Raw genomic sequence first — 19,970 nt, 5'->3', positions numbered from 1 at the left:
TGAGTTAGTATTTCAGATATCGAAGATACAATACGTACAATTAAGATCTCACGTGCTCATCACATTTATGACACAGTGAATGCTGTATGCCGCGCAATTTGCTTTCTACTCATAAGTGATACGTAGTGCATTGAATATTAATATATTTATCGAGAATGGGACTTGTAATTATTGGCGTCTAGAATATTCCGCCACGAGCGCGTTTGATACGTAATTATTACATCCTGCATATTAATCGGTGTGAGGTAATTTTATACTTGATCATTACTACCGAAAATATACAATGTATAGAACATCCGTTCAAGTGTTGATTAAATACATCAGAGTCCTTATCATAAATGTGTATCTGCGATAAGGTGAAAGTATTTCCTAGTTCTTGTATTTAAATAGAGTTGTGGAGCTATAATTAGTGTCTATAATCTATCAGTCCACATTATACACCACACGCCCTAATTCACATCAAAAATGTTATCGTCCGTTTTGATTCTTGACTGTCTGTTATTTCAGAATGATTTAATCAATGCAACTTGTAATCGTTGACTTAGAATTTTATCGAGTATAGTTAATAGTCTGCTTTATAGTTCTTAGTCAGTATTCATCTTCCTTGCCATTTAATTTGCCATTATCTGCTTCGAGCTAGAAATTATCTGAACTGGAAATGATCAGAATATTTGTAATATTCAAATGTATCTCTTCAACATTTTAGAACGCAGTACTCCACCAGCCTATAACCACCCTGGTCATGGCCAGGTAGTTCACCCGTACTGTTACCAATATTGAATTGGTCTAAAGAATGGCAGCACATTAATCATCGGACCTGTTTGCCCCAGTGCCCATGATATAATATATTATCACACTTTCGAGCCAAATTTGGCAGGAAAGCAGAATTGATATTACATGCCCCGATGTGCGATGGGGAGCACTGGCTCACACCCGGGTGCATGAAATATCAATTAGTTGCTCATATATACTTTCGCTAATATATCCACCAGCGTGCGCTTTTTTACATAGCGGGCTCTCACCAGCCCGCTGTCAAAGGGCCCGATATCTCTACAGCCCGCTCATGATATATCCCGCTAACAAGTGACATTTAATTTGACCAGTAGCAATATAGCCCGGAGTTCTCTAAAATATTTTCAGTTTCTGTATCGTCTCCATGTGAAATTCCATAAGACAACAACTTACAAGTTACTTAGAACTATAGTTGAAACCGGTTTAATTCAATTTCATTAACGATGAATTCAATTGCAATAATCGTACTGTGAGCTAATTAGTGTAGTTTCTGTTTATTGTAGTTTTCTGTTTAGTGTAGTTTCAGCCCCTATATACGACACAGCCCTTTATGATTGGCTTACATTTAACACGTGACGTGTTACCATGGTTACAACAATTAGTGGCGACCTTTTCCAGAGTTGACTTTTATACAAGCTCCATTGTTTATTTATAAAATTATATATTAACTGTAATACGCCCGCTGGTGGATATATATACATATCACCGGAGACTCGCGGGCGGAACAAAATATTGCACGCGCACGCGCGTGCAATATTTCATATGTCCCCGAGGGCGCTAGCCCGAGGAGGACATATTTTCGTATAGCACGGAGGGCCCATCGGGCCCGAGTGCTATACGATTTTTACGCCCGCGGGTCGAGGTGATGTGGATTATATCCACCAGCGGGCGTATTACAGTTAATATATAATTTTATAAATAAACAATGGAGCTTGTATAAAAGTTAACTCTAGAAAAGGTCGCCACTAATTGTTGTAACCATGGTAACACGTCACGTGTTCAATGTAAGCCAATCATAAAGGGCTGTGTCGTATATAGGGGCTGGAGATGCACTGCATTCCTGGGCCGTGGGAATATCAATAATGAATGTAATGTCAGTGACGATGAATATCAATAATATAGGGGGATTATAGTGCTGATGTGTATTATGTAGTGTGTTATAATAACTTTGATATAAATCAAAGTATCATGTCATCTGCTCACGAGCTGCATGAGCAGCCCTACCGGACACAAAAATAAAATGTATTATATAGTCAGTGTAATAAGGAATTTCACATGGAGACGATACAGAAACTGAAAATATTTTAGAGAACTCCGGGCTATATTGCTACTGGTCAAATTAAATGTCACTTGTTAGCGGGCTATATCATGAGCGGGCTGTAGAGATATCGGGCCTTTTGACAGCGGGCTGGTGAGAGCCCGCTATGCGAAAAAGCGCACGCTGGTGGATATATATACATATCACCGGAGACTCGCGGGCGGAACAAAATATTGCACGCGCACGCGCGTGCAATATTTCATATGTCCCCGAGGGCGCTAGCCCGAGGAGGACATATTTTCGTATAGCACGGAGGGCCCATCGGGCCCGAGTGCTATACGATTTTTCCGCCCGCGGGTCGAGGTGATGTGGATTATATCCACCAGCGGGCGTATTACAGTTAATATATAATTTTATAAATAAACAATGGAGCTTGTATAAAAGTCAACTCTGGAAAAGGTCGCCACTAATTGTTGTAACCATGGTAACACGTCACGTGTTAAATGTAAGCCAATCATAAAGGGCTGTATCGTATATAGGGGCTGAAACTACACTAAACAGAAAACTACAATAAACAGAAACTACACTAATTAGCTCACAGTACGATTATTGCAATTGAATTCATCGTTAATGAAATTGAATTAAACCGGTTTCAACTATAGTTCTAAGTAACTTGTAAGTTGTTGTCTTATGGAATTTCACATGGAGACGATACAGAAACTGAAAATATTTTAGAGAACTCCGGGCTATATTGCTACTGGTCAAATTAAATGTCACTTGTTAGCGGGATATATCATGAGCGGGCTGTAGAGATATCGGGCCCTTTGACAGCGGGCTGGTGAGAGCCCGCTATGTAAAAAAGCGCACGCTGGTGGATATAATCCACATCACCTCGACCCGCGGGCGGAAAAATCGTATAGCACTCGGGCCCGATGGGCCCTCCGTGCTATACGAAAATATGTCCTCCTCGGGCTAGCGCCCTCGGGGACATATGAAATATTGCACGCGCGTGCGCGTGCAATATTTTGTTCCGCCCGCGAGTCTCCGGTGATATGTATATATATACATATCACCGGAGACTCGCGGGCGGAACAAAATATTGCACGCGCACGCGCGTGCAATATTTCATATGTCCCCGAGGGCGCTAGCCCGAGGAGGACATATTTTCGTATAGCACGGAGGGCCCATCGGGCCCGAGTGCTATACGATTTTTCCGCCCGCGGGTCGAGGTGATGTGGATTATATCCACCAGCGGGCGTATTACAGTTAATATATAATTTTATAAATAAACAATGGAGCTTGTATAAAAGTCAACTATAGAAAAGGTCGCCACTAATTGTTGTAACCATGGTAACACGTCACGTGTTCAATGTAAGCCAATCATAAAGGGCTGTGTCGTATATAGGGGCTGGAGATGCACTGCATTCCTGGGCCGTGGGAATAATGAATGTAATGTCAGTGACGATGAATATCAATAATATAGGGGGATTATAGTGCTGATGTGTATTATGTAGTGTGTTATAATAACTTTGATATAAATCAAAGTATCATGTCATCTGCTCACGAGCTGCATGAGCAGCCCTACCGGAGACAAAAATAAAATGTATATAATATAGTCAGTGTAATAAGGAATTTCACATGGAGACGATACAGAAACTGAAAATATTTTAGAGAACTCCGGGCTATATTGCTACTGGTCAAATTAAATGTCACTTGTTAGCGGGCTATATCATGAGCGGGCTGTAGAGATATCGGGCCCTTTGACAGCGGGCTGGTGAGAGCCCGCTATGCGAAAAAGCGCACGCTGGTGGATATATATACTTTCGCACCGTTTTAACTACGAAAATGTAATGTGTGTTTTCGAATATAATAGGCGGGTTTATATTTTTGCATTTCAACTGCGACAGCGAAGTCCCGGCTGTAGGCACGGGTTACTTTAGTCTTAATATAAAGATATATAAATAAATATATAAATGTCTATATAAATCGAGGACGGACTTGTATGTATAATAAGTTGCTAATTTTAAGTTGTATTTTAAGACATTTCGATTTTCTCTCATTTTAAAAGTCTCTAAAGTAATTCTGCGCTGAAAGATCTACCTAAATTTTTGCCCATCAAAGGTTTTTTATTGGGTAGTCTTTTTTGGGACACCCTGTATATATTATATATAAACTAGCTAATAAGATATACCTGAACTAAGATGTATACGTTGTCAACCCCAACAGCAAGGACTAGGAAAGGAACCACTTCAATAACAATCAGTGTGGCAGGAAGTTGAAAGTAGGATGTTATACCTGCAGGAGAAATATTCCGTGAGAATCAACTTCTTCACAGTATGATTTACACAACAGTTTCATATTCAAGTTTAAAATCTATCAAAGAGTCCCTATTGAATGGTCCAGTGGACATACCGAGAGCGCAGTTAACACTGATGAGGACAAGAGTAACTCCAACCAGGCCTATAGATACCTGTAATAATAGGGGGTAATTAAGGGCGCACAATCCGATAACTCTTCTTTTTACATCAAGCGAGGAAGAGTGAAGACTTTTAATCTAACTTAAGAACGGACATCTGTTGATACTTGACGTAAAGCCGAATTGAAGGTTTGCTTGCATAAAATAATCATACTATGAGAAATGAGTTAAGCCAATTTCTTGATCTTTACAATAAGCCACTTTGTACATAAACCAACATGAAAGAGCCCCTGAAATGTACCTTGGACTGAATGAAGCAAGCGGCAGGCGAGTAAGCCAGTCTTCCCAGAGTAGTACTGACATACACAAACATGAGAATATAACTGATAACTATAGTCATGATATCAGCGTGTGATGCTCTATCCAGTTCGTCCTGTTGTTAATAAAACAATTACTAATTTTTAATTTGTTGTTAATAAAACAATTACTAAGTTTTAATTTGTTGTTAATAAAACAATTACTAAGTTTTAATTTGTTGTTAATAAAACAATTACTAATTTTGGTTCTTTTGCGATAGTCAAAACGCGACAACTAGCGCTGAATGGCGACAACTAGCGCTATCCAGCGCTAGTTGTCGCCATCCAGCGCTAGTTGTCGCTATCCAGCGCTGGATAATTATTAATTGTTACGGCACAATATAAGAATTTCAATAGTAAAAGGCCACTGGCCAGTCTTACAGGTTATAAACCGATGTATCAGAGCTACTTCAGCTAGTGAGTGGATCTGGAGTTTAACATTGTAAAAAGACTGCTCATCCGTATACACACTGTATAGTGTTATGCACAGTAAAAAAGTCCTCAAAACCCGGCTGTAAAGCTATTGATCGTGATAGAACCAACATAGCATCTGAAATGACACAGATAGCTTACCTCTAAAGCACGATCACAGTTGTAGCTGACAGTGAGATTGTCCATCTTGATCTCCTTCATGAAGATCCCAAACTCTTTCTCCCACGCAAGAACCTGGTCCCTGTGGACCGCCTCCCCGCTTATCACAAAGGTTAGGATTATTGCCCGACTGTTGGTGAGATATTCCAGATTTGAGTCGGAGTTACTGTCGTACCCTCCTAGAGTAGAATTAAATATTGTCATACCCTCCTAGAGTAGAATTAAATATTGATCCGCCTACTAGTTCTATAAACCTTACCTCGAGCATAAACGGAAATCCCCCAAATTCAAAATTCTGAGGAAAGCCGAATTTTCAAAATTCACCTTCCAAAGAAGAACACAAATTTGCATCACCGGACTCACTTAATATGATGAATAATGGTATAAAACGAACCCACAAATTACAATATTTACTTACCAAACACCGTATCAGTCATAATTGGCCCCCGGTAGGAGCCGAAACAGTCAGGTGACAAGTCCAGCTGACCGCAACGCTCGAACAAGTCCAGATAAGTGGGCAGGTCGGGGGTAGTCTGGTCCTCAAAGAATGCTCCACTGTACTCACTGAACCTCCATTGGAAGGGGGACAGGATGATGCAGTTGTTAACGGGCTCTTTCAAGTCGTGAGATCCTGAAGAATGTAGCATTATTACTGTGGATTCCTGGAGTTTGTTTCTGTAAAGATTTGTGAAATTCTAAAAATGGTCCTTTTGAAAAACTGCCTTATCATAACTATAAGTTATCATGTATTCTTGGGGGATAAGAATTGATGTTAAAAATCGAGCAGATATCATAGCTTATATTTAAGACTAACCAAGAGGTTTATGACAAACATCAGACAATTTGATTGTTTTGTTCATCTGTGATCTTGCTGATACCGTTTCGAGGAGTTGCTTTTGTACATGGTAAACCTGTTTCATATTTTCCTCCCTTAAAAAGTGGATAATTTTAATTGGATTCATTACGGTAATTTTCACATGTATCATGGCAGAAATGGTTCAACGCTTTTACTGAATCGTTTAAAAAATTCAGACAATACGAGGTGAACTGGCGATTACAATTAACATGCCTTCAGGTTAATACGGTATAGCAGCTTATTGAGTTATCTTAAATCTCAATTTTAGAATAATCAAAGACTCGCCCAAAACCTCAGGATAGAGCTGTATGTCTTTCCATTCTCGTCAAACGAAGTTCCAGGCACTTTCTCGGAGAATATCAACTGAGCCACCCTGTATGGCGTTCCGAACGTTGATTCAAAATACTCCTGAAATAAGATTAGATTTACTCGTTTTACGATAAAACTTAACGAGCCAGTTCTCCAGATTATAGATCAACACTTTTACATATCTTTGACGTCCCGTGCAGTTTTGCAGGTCCAATTAATAGTTCATCTCCTTTATATATTTGATTATTTGAGCTGATTAGGACCCTCAAAGGCTCAAACTACAGTGCACGCAGACGGCAGATTGCTATCAGCCCGTACTTAAAAACGATGTGTCACCTAAGTAACCTTATTAATCCTGCTCTGACTAGTAGGAGTAGTCCACAGCTCCACAGGATCGTAAGTAATCCTGAAGAAGATGAGTCCGACACTGCAGCCCATTACAAACACCCCAAATCCTGCTAGGACTAGAAGGGGCTGCTCGTACACCAGGTTAGCCCAGCACTTGAAAACGGTCCTGAGAGAGTTTTGTGTCTTACAGACTATAAATAATTCTTATGGTAAATATGCAGCACGTATGAGACTTCTGAGCAGATTGAATCATAATTATAGATGTAGATGAAGTAGAACCAAGTGAATCCAAACCTGATGAAAAGTTGAATTCTATTAACTGGAGGGCTCTCGGGGACGACCTTGATGGGGACCTCTTCTGCGTCACCACCATCTTTATTGGCCTTGTCAGAGTACTTAGTGGGGTACATCTTGTTGTACAGATTGTCGCTCTCAGCTAACGGAGCCGAACTCTTGGCAGACAGATTAGTCAGGACCAAATCTGTACTGGTCCCCTCTCTTTCAGAGGAAATGTGTGCCATAAAGAGTAGCCCAACAGTGAGGAGTAACCCCGCAATCCCAGCTGCTGGGAGGGTGTATTTGTCGTAGTTTCTTTGTTTGTCGTTGTTGTCGTTGTTGTTGTCGTCGTCGTCATCTTTCTCGCAGGATGCAGGACAGTCGTCACAGTTGCAGGCTTCTCCTGAAAATTCGAGAAGTGGAGAAACAGTTGGAAATAATCGGTTTTGATATCTGGGTATGAAATTAACGGCGAAGAGCTGACTAGGGGTGAGGGGACAGTAATATCCAATCTTCTGCCTCTCTTAACACTAAATTCCTCGTTTATAGTAGTGGGCTGTATAGTGTACACCTACCATCTACAGTATCATTACAGCGGTGAATTCTGACTCCTTCCAATGGGCTGATGTTCATCTCGCTGTACATTTGTCCCTTTTCACCTGAAATAAAATCAGATAAGTTGAATTACTGGATAATCAGATATAAGAAAGAGATGTGATATTTTGACCATTAATGATTTTGTTTTCTATTACATACTTAATAATTTAAGATAGGGAATTTGTCGTTATTTGCCGTTATTTATCGTATTTATGTAGACATTTTCTTTAATCGTCCAGATCGGAGAGTATCTGTCACTTACTATCAGGACTGAACACTAAGACACTAAGCTAGTTACTAAGTAACCAGGTTACTCAGCTAGTTACTAAATAACCAGGTTATTAGGTTAGTTACTAAGTAACCAGGTTACTATCAGGACTTACTATCAGGACTGTATATCTCATAGAAGACCTTGAGATCAGTGTATTTGTTGATTCCCAAACTAACGTAGAAATTATCCAGATCACAGTCTAAAGAGTCGCAGATCAGGTTAATGGCTTTTGTGTTGCCTGATCTTACGTTCTTGCAAGAGTCGTAAGTAGCTTGCTGAAAATATAATTCATGATCTTTTCAAGACACAGTTTATGAGTTTACAGCCGCGTGTCCGAAAATTCACGGCCTCTTTAAAATCAAACCACAAAACTCGCGACAATTTTTAATTTGTTCAATTTTAGCACTACTTTCGATTAAAATAGTCCGAAAATCGAGCTTTCATTTCAAGTTAATATATACAATAAGAAACTTTACTCACAGCAAATTTATCAGACACATGATATCTTATTTTATCGGCCACCTTTATCTCCCCCTCAATATACAAATTACTTTCAGAAACCACCTGTTGAAACGCACTCTGATTCGGATCGCACATCAGATGACAGAAAATATTAACAAAGTTAGCATAGCAGGCGGGACAACCCCCAATGATAGCCTTGGCTGCGGAGACCCTATTAGAAAAGCTCTCTAGCTGACTGTGGGTGCAGCACACGGAACTATTGGTGTACTGGGGGCAAGTGGAGAGGAGGTCGTTGTAGAACTTCTCGTCTGATGGGGAAACTGGGCGGGGCGCTGTGCTGTTAACACACGGGAAGTCACCTGAGGAGGAGAGATGTTAACACACGGAAAGTCACCTGAAGAGGAGAGATGTTTCTTTAAGATATTGTGATGGGATCATTATTTACCCAGGTAGAATAGGTGAGGTATTAATGTACGTTGAAAATATGTAAGTATTCAGAACCCAGGTAGATAAGATCAAGTTATTTGTAAATATAGATATATCCCAAAAACCTTCGCAAGTATCGTAGAAAAGACAAAGGTTTTCAGAGTGTTGGTAGTTATCGTTAGTGCACGTTTCTTCGCAGTGACCGCAATCGCACCTAGATTTCGATTATGTAAATTAATGGCGAAATAAGCTAAATTCATAGAAAGAAAATATTTCAATTTTCGTGCAAAAAGATAATCAGAAAGAATTTTTAGGGGTCAATGGTCATTCATACAATGTGAGTATATACTCACCGTATTGCACCGGGTTACTTTTATGAATGCCCCTCAATTCTTTCCCGACTTTTAAAATACAAGTTTTATGCTCGACTACCTATAAGACTGTGATCTTAATTACAATAATTATAATCATGATAACAAAAGCATACTTTTCCTCCCCATCATCATAACAATTCCTCAAGTTCTTTGGCTTCGTTGCTTTGATTCCGTCTGTCCTAAAGTTCTTGTCGTTCACGGAGTATGAGAAGCCGGAGTACAGCTCGGATATCAGACTGAGGGGTTTAGTTACTTTTAGGAAAGTGCAGGGGTAAAATTTAGTTAAGGGGGGGGGGGGGGGGGGGGGGGAGGGGGGGGGTTCACCCTGATTTTTTTGTGAAACTTGGTTTCGAGATAGCATTTGACCAAAAAACTAGGGCCGGTGACCGAACTTTTGAGGGGGTCCCGGACCCCAACCGTCAAACGGTGCCCGCGGGGCAGCCACGCCCATATTTGGTCCAAATTAGGCCCAATTTAGCCAAATACCCTGAACATGCCCAAAACCCAGATTTTAGGTGCTCTACTTGTAGCTAGTAGTCCCCTGAACTCGTATATGAATTTTCATCAAGATTAGACAAAAAATGACTGAGTTATGAGCCAAAAACCATATGCCCATATTTGGGTATACGCACCAAATTTGATCGATTTTGGCCCATAAATTGGTCAAATATCAATATTTTTGAATGAAACCAACTTTATATGGAAGGTAAGCCTATACAACACATTTTCTATGATTATCAGCTCAGTATCTACCTAACTGTGGATTCTATGTTCAAATAATCGCAAAAAATGAACAAAATTGCCCATATCTCAGTTCGCGATATTTGCGAAACTGATTTCGCTCAAAACAATAGAACTCAATATATTTGGCGGCCAAATTCTGAAATTTGCCGGGTATTTTTCAGAATTTGGCCGCCAAATTTTTTTAAAGGCCTAACTCAAAATTCCATATTAAAACTTTAGGTCGAAATGCGATTCTACGTTGATTCTGAAAATTTCATGTCAAAATATTGAAACCCTATTGAGTTCTATTGTTTTGAGCGAAATCAGTTTCGCAAATATCGCGAACTGAGATATGAGCAATTTTGTTCATTTTTTGCGATTATTTGAACATAGAATCCACAGTTAGGTAGATACTGAGCTGATAATCATAGAAAATGTGTTGTATAGGCTTACCTTCCATATAAAGTTGGTTTCATTCAAAAATATTGATATTTGACCAATTTATGGGCCAAAATCGATCAAATTTGGTGCGTATACCCAAATATGGGCATATGGTTTTTGGCTCATAACTCAGTCATTTTTTGTCTAATCTTGATGAAAATTCATATACGAGTTTAGGGGACTACTAGCTACAAGTAGAGCACCTAAAATCTGGGTTTTGGGCATGTTCAGGGTATTTGGCTAAATTGGGCCTAATTTGGACCAAATATGGGTGTGGCTGCCCCGCGGGCACCGTTTGACGGTTGGGGTCCGGGACCCCCTCAAAAGTGCGGTCACCGGCCTTAGTTTGTTGGTCAACTGCTATCTCGAAACCAAGTTTCACAAAATAATCAGGGTGAACCCCCCCCCCCCCCCCCCTTAATATAAGTTAATTATTAACAATTTATTTAATATATAACAGGTATGCTGATATCGTTTTGGGAGACCACTTTGTTGAAATTAAACCGTATTGATTAAAACAATTAAGCATTTTGATGCATACAAAATGCAATTTTTCTTATGACTTGATCATGATATGTTGACACTTAATAAAACTTTGAAACTTACAATCCCAGGATTTCAGAATAGAACCGAGAATCATTAATGGGTTCTTTCGGCTCGTTGTGAAAAGCGCATGAATCAGCGAGCGTAGACTTGTCATTCAAGAAATGGTTAATCTGTTTTTTATTTGTATTCGTATCCATGGCAATGGTAGTGAAAGTTGACTGATCTGGACTACAAGCTACGTGACACATGTACCTAGAATAGAAAATATGAAAAAACTATACAAATATTACTTTCATTTTAACCAAATTTAAAATAAACTTCTAAAGCTATACTAAGCTATACTAAGCTATACTAAGCTATACTAAGCTATACTAAGCTTTCGATCGAACTTAAATTCTTGGTAATGATTCATAATATAAAACAAAAGTTCACATACCGCTTGATGTTATTGTAGCATGCTCCACAGTTACCGAGTGTGCTCTGATGATCTTCGTGCACTTTCTGGATCAACTCAAGATCTTTGCTGGTACAACACACCTCTTTCAAATTACGTAAGTCTGGAAGAATTTAGCGTTCATTATTTGATAATAACAAGGTAAAATTGCATTAAAAGAGTGTGACAGATCGTTCAAACCGGGAGACAGAAACCTTACGAGACCTCGACAAAAGTTGAATAAAAAACAAATAAATAAAATAAGTTAAATAAAAGGTTTCCTACCGGGACAGACTTGTTCCATGAGTTCAGAGCTCTGAACGCTGAACGACTTTGTTCCATTAGAAATATTTTCACTGTTTATCAGACATACTCCTTGCTGGTGGACGAAGTGGTCGTCGAAGTCGTTAACACATGCGGCTGGACAGTCCTCACACATGCACGAGTAACCTAGAGGTTACAAGATAACAACAAATGGAATGGAATTTTGTTTTGATTAGCATGATAATACTGGACAATCATACATTTTTTAAACAGTTATAGAAAACAGCAGTTAAATTTCTGGCCTAACAGTTTGAAATAAGTTGCATTTTTATTCTACTTGGACTAACATGGACATTAGAAAATAACCAAAAATTTGAATGGGCAGTACTGTATAGCTACCATTAAACTCTTCATTACAAGAAAGCAACTTGGGATCATCTAGCACGAACGGATCTTCCACTTCAAATTTGAACTGGATATCAAATGTAGTGACTCCATTGTCGCCTATAGCGTGGATAAAGTCAAGGTAGCTGGTGCAGCCCTTCCCAAACTTGGTGATACAGATGAGGTCAGTGATACCACCTCTATCATTCAGGCATGACTCGTACAGTTCCTTCCCTGTGCTTTCCTTCACGTGGTAGCTGGAATTACAATGAAATTAGTTAATAGGTGTGTTGAAAGAATATTATAATGATTATAATATGAAACTAGTCTGCAAATTTTTGATACGTCAACTTTGTCTTCTCGTGGTTCTATTAATGGCAATGACTTTAACTTTTACCCGTCCACAAACGAAACAACGTCACAGTTTTTGGTTCACAGTCAGATGATTTACGAAATAACGTCTTTCAACATGTGGCAATATGACGTAAATATTGGGATGAAATATGCAGCGTTAATTTTATCAATGTATAGCTTTAATGAGTTTATAGAAATTACTTTGTGTAGCGGCCGTTGCAGACAGAATCTTATCATCTGTGTGATATTCGATAACAGATTTGATAAAAACACAGATCTAAAGCTACTGAGAAAATGCCTGGTATTATTTACTTTTTAAATATAACAGGTGAATAATGGTAGCATTCATGAATCAAACAAGAGTAACTTTCACCTCAGGAATTATCATCACCTGAATTTGGAGACAGAAAAGTCTGAATCACCATCAGCAACTTTCTCCAGAATGCTGAGATAAGTTGACTGATCTGCGTGACAAAAGACGTTACAGAACAACTTAGCAAGGTTGTTGTAACAGTTGTGACACTTTATCAACTGAAAGTTAAAACAATAGTTGAGTATAAACCGTAGTAACTTAAATTAGATCATTCATGTTAAGAGTACATTGTACAATTTCAAGTCTCTCATGATCAACATGAAATAAACCATGTCAAGGTAACACGACAATTGTACCAAATTACCGTTCCAGCTAGCCCCAGAAGAGACTTCATAACCTCCACAGATTTCCCATCACAGCACCCCAACAGTCCAGGCTGGAAAGAGGGGCACAGCTCCTCCAAACTACTCCTCACTTCGTCAGTCAGGTACTTAGCTCGTGTGTTCCCCACACAAGGTGCCTCCTTTCCTTCCTTGTTCTTGCACGTGCTGAACAGGGGTTAGATTACACGTGCTGGAGTGCAAGATATACATTATACTGGGGACAAAGTACGTGCTGGAGTGCGTATTAACAGCCATGCCATGCTCATCAAGATATACATTATACTGGGGACAAAGTCTGATAATTTGGCAGCTTATATTGGAAGGGGGAGGGGGGGGGGGGGGCTCACTGCTAATATCAAATATGGTCAGCCCCCCCCCCCCCCTTAAGTTGTATTTGTAAAATACCTGTACATGGCACACACGCCAGCACTATGATAGTACCCATCAGCTGCGTTTACTTGACAGGAATCAGTGCATGTTTCACACGAGCATCCCTGGTCCCCAAGAACCGAGGGTGAGTTACAGGGGAGAGGGGAGAGTGAGAGGGATTCTAGGTCATTGTACACTTTCTCCATTTGCAGTGTCATTGTACGATCTGACGTTGATAACTGGGGGGAGATTGTTCAGTGTTTGCGAATGCTTTATTTGTATGGATTTCGAATTTTTAGGTTGTCGATAATGTTTTGTGTCGTGAAATCTAAACTTACCTTTTCCGAAAGCTTTTGAGTAAAAGTCTCTAAATGATGACATTGGTCGGTATTATCACCACAAAGTGATCCCAAGAAGCTTTCATCGTCCCGACAAGAACTGAGAATCTTCTGCATCGAGTCTCTTTCGGCATAAAACCTGATTAAAGTTGATTATTTCAAGTATTACGAATTACAGTTATTGTTAACTTCATTATTTCATTGGATTTTAATAGTGGAGCAGAACGACTCCAACGAGCACGAATCACGATTGGTTTTGAAAGGATCTATTTTTAAGTAATTTAAGCAATAAAAAAGATTCGATTAAAAAACTACAGGATAGTTCGGAATATTCCTCTCAGTATTACAAGTAAACCCACCTTAAAGAGTCGACCTGATCACACCAGTTGGGATCAGATTCAGCAGCAATCTCCAAGGATACAGACTGATCACCTGAGCAAGTCAAAGAACACAACAGTGCAGCAATGTTCTCCTTACACACCGCACAGGAGGCTGCCTGCAAGTAGAGACAGGGGTTAGGAACTACAGTTTTTAAATTCCTAACACTGTCAAACCTTGTGATGTGCACAGTCTAAGAGTTGCATCTTTAAAAAACCCAATGAAAAATAAATTATCCCTCATCATATTATGTCGAGCTTAAATCGCAGAATTACCTCTTTTATGGGATCCATCAGAGATTTTAAGAACTGTAAAGAATCGTCAGTACAGCAGCCCATCTCAGTGGAGCTGTAAAGAGGACACAATTCTTGTAGTAGAGTGGAATTGAGGTCCTGTTAGTTGGGAAATTAATCGTGTTAAAAAGAGCTACTGATCTACGTGTCGCATCTACACTTTACAGTATTTCGCCACTGGCCTCAATCTTGCAATTCGTACAAACACCACATTTTATAGCTATTAAAAACGCCAAACTTCCATGAAAATAAAACTGCACCACTAGAAGTAAGCATTCAAGAAATAAAACTCAATATCGACCTGTTTGAAAGCATCCTTCTCGTCCACCATGAAATACTCCATTTCACAGTTATCCACAATAATACAGTGTCCAGGTTTGTGCTCGTGACCGTCGTCAACTTTGCAGGCCGCTGAACAGTCCTCACAGCTACACCTTCCTTCACTCTCTGAAAATAAACAGAGGGGTGTTGATCAAGGATAAGATTAGGAATCGATCAAACATATGGTAAAATCTGAGATCCCTTTCCAAATGTATCATAGAATCATATTCAAACTATTGCAAGTAATGTGAATACAATCATTTAATACACTAAGAGAAAGACAAGGCCTAGAAAGAAGTAAGTGGTATACAGTATAGGGGTGTATAATGTATATGGGGGAACTCACCAGTGCCTACATTACACTTCTTGAATATATCAATACTCGGACTCTCATAAGGATAAGCTTCGTGTTCCTTGATAGTGGGCACCAGTACACCTGAAGGTTTCTGTTAGTGTGTTCTGTTTCTGTTTCTGTTTCTGTTAGTGTGTTCTGTTTTTAGATCAAATCTCGAGTAGATGAACCAGGATATAACCGTAACTGGGTGAAAACAGGTGATAGTATTATTAACAGTATATCATACCAGTTCCATCAAGAACATGATTCAGTATGCTTTGAAGGGAGCAGCTCTTCCCTTTACAGTGCTCAACAAAGGTCCTTACATCCCGGCAAGAATTGTATGTCTTGTTAATTAGTTCTTCAGACAGAACCAACTGAATTCCTGTGGTAATTGTAGGTTCAATCGTCAGTTTATGTTTAAAATATACCATTATTGAATATGGTGTGGAGGCACACTCTCGAGGAACGTTTTTGACGTTGTTGATTTCATATTCTCTAGAATTTTCTGTACACCAATGGCACTGCTACTAAGAGAACTAATGACATATTAAAGTCATTATCTGTATAGTTCTCACTTCTCATATTATACCGTTACAATAAATTGGTGTACAGAAATTTCTAGAGAATATGAAATCAACAACGTTAAAACTTAAAATATACCGATAAAAATCTAAGGTAGAACAATTCTAACCTAAACCTACAACCCCTTTCAGCAAGAAGAGGAGGATTAATAAAATCACAGCTAAGAAACTCATAAGTCAGACCTGTAATGAGTGTCTCCTCTCCCTTCTCCTCCTTACTCTCCACATTAGTAAACCTCGACTGGTCAGGGGAGAAGAGGTACTCACAGAGCAGTACCCGTACGTTGTCATGACAGTTGCCACAGGAACCAAACATGGTTTTCAGATTGGAGAAAATAGGGGCCATGTCGAGAGTGATGTCAGAACAGCTGGTCTCGTTGATGGCGGTGATCAGGTGGGGGCAGTGTGTGGAAATTGTAGTCCTGAGGATATGCGAGCATTACAAGTGCTTCGAGATGTTAGATTAAATTATTTCCAAGTCTGTGATAATGAGGAATAATTATTTCAATAAAGCTGTAAAATCGAGAAGCACCTGCACGTAAACTAAGAATATAGAACCATAAAAGTTCCCCCCAGTAACCTGCAGATATCACTTATAGCTGGGACTTGTAACCCTAGTGCCCCCTTGTACACAGTAGGGCTGACAGTTGCGAGGGTGGTTGAGAGACTGACTCCAGTTTTGTGCTGAAACCCGTCCTGACCACTTGTGTCATCACATGACGCCGCGCAACAATAACACGTGCATCTGAAAGTGGAGTTATTTAACTTGTTTCAGTTGATAACAAATTTGGTAATAACTTATATTTCGAAATATTTAATTTGTTTTAAGTTGGTGACAGTTTTTAACTGAATCACTGTTATCGTCTGTCAAACTTGTGATAAGAATTTAAAAAAGACAAAAAATTGAATACTAAATACTAGTCTATGTTATAAGCGTCATGAGTTGGCACAGAATTTTCTGTCTCTGATTTTGATAAATTTGGTACCAAAAGTTGCCTCTAACTGTGAATAATGAAAATTCACCGTGTAGCACGATAACGTCGAGCTGTATGTAGGCCTCCTGTGCATTGCAAGAGTGTGGGTAATTTATTGCTTAAAATGCCTATAACTCCTAAAATATTGAATATTTTGAAATAATTCTTACACTTACAGGATCGTAATGAGATTTTTCAAAATTTTTTTCAAATTTCACACAAGGGGGGGACCCTTGTGTTCAGATTAAAAAATTTTGAAAATAATTTTCCTTTAAATCTTAAAATATTAGTAGTAGTACTAAAAGTTTCGTCTCGATGATGTGAAAGTTATAGGTCAAAAAGTAAAAATTTGCGCGAAAAAAGCACGCGAGGCGAACAAGCGCTGTGTAGCATTTTTAGCGAAAATTACTACACGGTGGATTTGTTTTATTCACATTTTTAGACAACTTTTGGTACCAAATTTATCGAAATCGGAAAAAAAAGTTCTGTGCTCGCGCTTGGCGCTTATTACACTGACTATACACGGTTGAAAGAAAGGAAAAATTTAAATATGGTGATAACTGCATAATATGGGTATTTGTGGTTTTACTTTTATCATATAATTTCATTGCCATCGTATGATTGTAACCACATAGACATTCAACAAATATAATCAAAATATAACCCAATATAATAGGCTTGGTTAAAACTCGTGAAAATGATATAAAAATCTATCAGTTGTTAGAGTTAACAAACCATGAGAATTAACAAACCTGTCCCAGTTGGTGTTATCGTTGCAAGGTATGAGATGATCAGAAGGTGCTCTAACAAAGGGCATGACGTCATCATCCCCGATAACGTAGTCTGTTTTTAACACCGTGTAACTGTTGTCACCTGGTCATATCGCAATATTATCAACAATGTAAAGTAATGAATGATGCAACCAGAAGTTCGAACTTCAGCGTGAATAGAACTGGGGACCCAGAATTAATTGCATTGTTAAATCTTAAAGGGACTTATATTTAAAAAATGTTAGTCAGTAATTAGTAATGAAGCAACACTTCAATATGGATGATTCGTAGCTTTCAAGATAAAACTCACCAAGAAAGGCAAACATTTTCTTCCTGTCACAACCCCATGAAAACGGACCACAAAGAACTGAAGGGTACTTCGAACAGCTTCCGTATAAATCAGTGGCGTACTGCTCACTCAAATAGTGGCTAAATCTGGTCACGTGGGGAGAGTTCTCCTCGATCTTCTCACTCTCCTCTATATTTACAAACTCAGACTGAGGAGATTTGGAATCAATTCAGCTGAATTTGCCTCAGAGCCTCTCAGGGGATATAAAGAGACTTAGCATTCACTATTCAATAGCATTTAATAACGTTACTATTGTATTGACACACGCCGCAACCCCTTTTGATCGCGCGCGTGTACGAGAGGTATATATTGTATATACTTTACAATTACAAGGTGTAGCAACTATTGTATACCCGGCCTCACTATATCAAAACAAGATAAATTCGCTGATTTGGGATTATTTCTAAAGACCTCCCTTACATTCGATAAATCATGCAGATTAGTACAGACACTAGCTAGTATTTAATCTTTATCACACGTAAATACCTGGTTAGGACTGCAGACTATATCACAAAACAGAGATCTGAAGTTCTGATAGCAATGGTCACATGATTTGAGGAATAATTCGGCCGTTTTTAGAGAGTTTCCTAGATAATCTATCTGGTCAGCGGAGCAGCACACTTTATCAGCTGAACTGGAACGAAGTTGTTAAAATTATAGTTGCTTAAAATATTCACTAAAAAGGCAAAATGGAAGAAGTTATAGTACGTATACCTTAGGGGTCGTTCACATATTATTACGTAATCAATTTTGGGACAATTTTATGTACCCCCTCCCCCTCCGTAATCAGTTTTAGACATAGCTATTGTATCAAAATTATACTAGCGTAATCATTTGGAAACCCCCCTCCCCTCAGCTGATTACGTAAAATGTGAACGACCCCTTACGAGAGATATTTATGTTCGACATAATTCCGGTGACCTGAATGATTTGGGAACATGAAAAATATGGGGATTTTTCCGAAACCCGCCAAATTTCGTACCCCAAATTAAATCATCATCATGGTATTTGGGGATTTTTTTTTCATATCTTTATTTAAAAATAAATTAAAACTAATATTTGAGGAAATTAATAAAATTAAATATAAAGTTTCCAGAGCAAGACCCATTTTAATTTATTTAACTAGTTCGGAATCTGGTGTTTTATCAATAAGTACTATTATTTAACTAGTTTATTACTCGTATTTATAACATAATTAATAATATGTTAGTATAAATATTACTTACCTGACGTTCGTCTTTCGACGTTTATAGAATTTGTAATTCTATGTAAATTTATAAAATCATTTTTTAAGCAATTCGTGATCGAATACTAGTGTTCATTTGTTATATAAATCATATTTATAACTTACTGTATTGATAGTAAATCGATAAAGTCATAATTATGGAAAATACGCGAAAAATAATTTGGGGAAAATAATATAATGCATAATGACGGTGAAGTTGAACTAAATTTTGGTAGTCCGAAAATATACTGTTTTTTTTTTCAAAAAACAACCGACTTTCGTACTATTTAAAATTAAATATGTCTCGCAAGGTAGTTTTAAAAAGGGACTGGGAGAAAGCGGGAGATGATTTACTTGGGCGGTCATAATGCATAATCTCGGCTCATATTATTTCACTCGCCCAAAAACTATCACGTGACTTAGGTTTTTACGGTGATTCCATGTGATTCAGAATAGGTGTTCAAAAATACGTCGAGTGAAGTTACTTTCATACCCGCAGGGCCTTTTTTTATAAAATTCAAAACATTAGGGCGATCGAATCTCACCTTAAATGAGGACAAAGTTTGTGGAGCCTCTCCCTGACCGTCTCGTCTTCAGGAACTGGCTGAGCAGCAGTATTATTTACACAAGGTAAACCATCCTTCAACTGGCACAGCCCATACGTTACACACATACCAGGACCCCGCTCTATGACGTCATCTTCCAGAGGTGTTAGATCAGCGTCACTAGCAGAGCTTGAAATCGCTAGTTGAAGGATCAGCGCTGCGAGCACAACCATATCCCTTCTTCAGATGCAAGTTGTACTTATTTTATTCGAAATCGGGGTTAGCTGGGGTAAAAAGGTTAAACATGATTTTGTATT

The 19,970-nt window shown here is 38.7% G+C and overlaps 2 protein-coding genes across 2 annotated transcripts in view; both read right to left on the bottom strand.

Moving 5' to 3' along the window:
• Positions 1–8,763, bottom strand: part of LOC134822894 (NPC intracellular cholesterol transporter 1-like) — a 24,997-nt gene extending 16,234 nt beyond the window's left edge. Inside the window, exons 1-12 of the mRNA XM_063834164.1 lie at positions 8,551–8,763; positions 8,183–8,345; positions 7,778–7,861; positions 7,221–7,605; positions 6,924–7,092; positions 6,562–6,677; positions 6,228–6,343; positions 5,832–6,044; positions 5,396–5,592; positions 4,768–4,899; positions 4,463–4,520; positions 4,242–4,345 (exon numbers count right to left, since the gene is read on the bottom strand). Coding sequence (XP_063690234.1) covers positions 4,242–4,345; positions 4,463–4,520; positions 4,768–4,899; positions 5,396–5,592; positions 5,832–6,044; positions 6,228–6,343; positions 6,562–6,677; positions 6,924–7,092; positions 7,221–7,605; positions 7,778–7,861; positions 8,183–8,345; positions 8,551–8,667 — 1,854 coding nt within the window. The 5' untranslated portion in view covers positions 8,668–8,763. The remainder of the gene's footprint in view (positions 1–4,241; positions 4,346–4,462; positions 4,521–4,767; positions 4,900–5,395; positions 5,593–5,831; positions 6,045–6,227; positions 6,344–6,561; positions 6,678–6,923; positions 7,093–7,220; positions 7,606–7,777; positions 7,862–8,182; positions 8,346–8,550) is intronic.
• LOC134823243 (uncharacterized) lies at positions 8,760–19,970 on the bottom strand. Its single transcript, XM_063834638.1, has 23 exons — positions 19,654–19,970; positions 18,370–18,517; positions 17,845–18,031; positions 17,517–17,637; positions 16,371–16,535; positions 15,974–16,212; positions 15,454–15,591; positions 15,219–15,308; positions 14,853–14,998; positions 14,534–14,650; positions 14,240–14,376; positions 13,881–14,019; positions 13,579–13,781; positions 13,155–13,338; positions 12,869–13,008; positions 12,139–12,380; positions 11,761–11,925; positions 11,479–11,599; positions 11,103–11,294; positions 9,446–9,568; positions 9,084–9,172; positions 8,801–8,891; positions 8,760–8,763 (listed from the first exon to the last, which is right to left on the bottom strand). The coding sequence occupies exons 1-23, from the start codon at positions 19,884–19,886 to the stop codon at positions 8,760–8,762; spliced, it is 3,414 nt and encodes a 1,137-aa protein (XP_063690708.1). The 5' UTR covers positions 19,887–19,970.

The sequence above is a fragment of the Bolinopsis microptera genome, chromosome 11, assembly GCF_026151205.1.
Source record: "Bolinopsis microptera isolate Bmic1 chromosome 11, MBARI_Bmic_1.0, whole genome shotgun sequence".
In the NCBI taxonomy this organism is placed as follows: domain Eukaryota; kingdom Metazoa; phylum Ctenophora; class Tentaculata; order Lobata; family Bolinopsidae; genus Bolinopsis; species Bolinopsis microptera.
The sequence above is the reverse complement of the archived record's forward strand: the minus strand, read 5'-3'. Positions and strand labels throughout refer to the sequence as shown.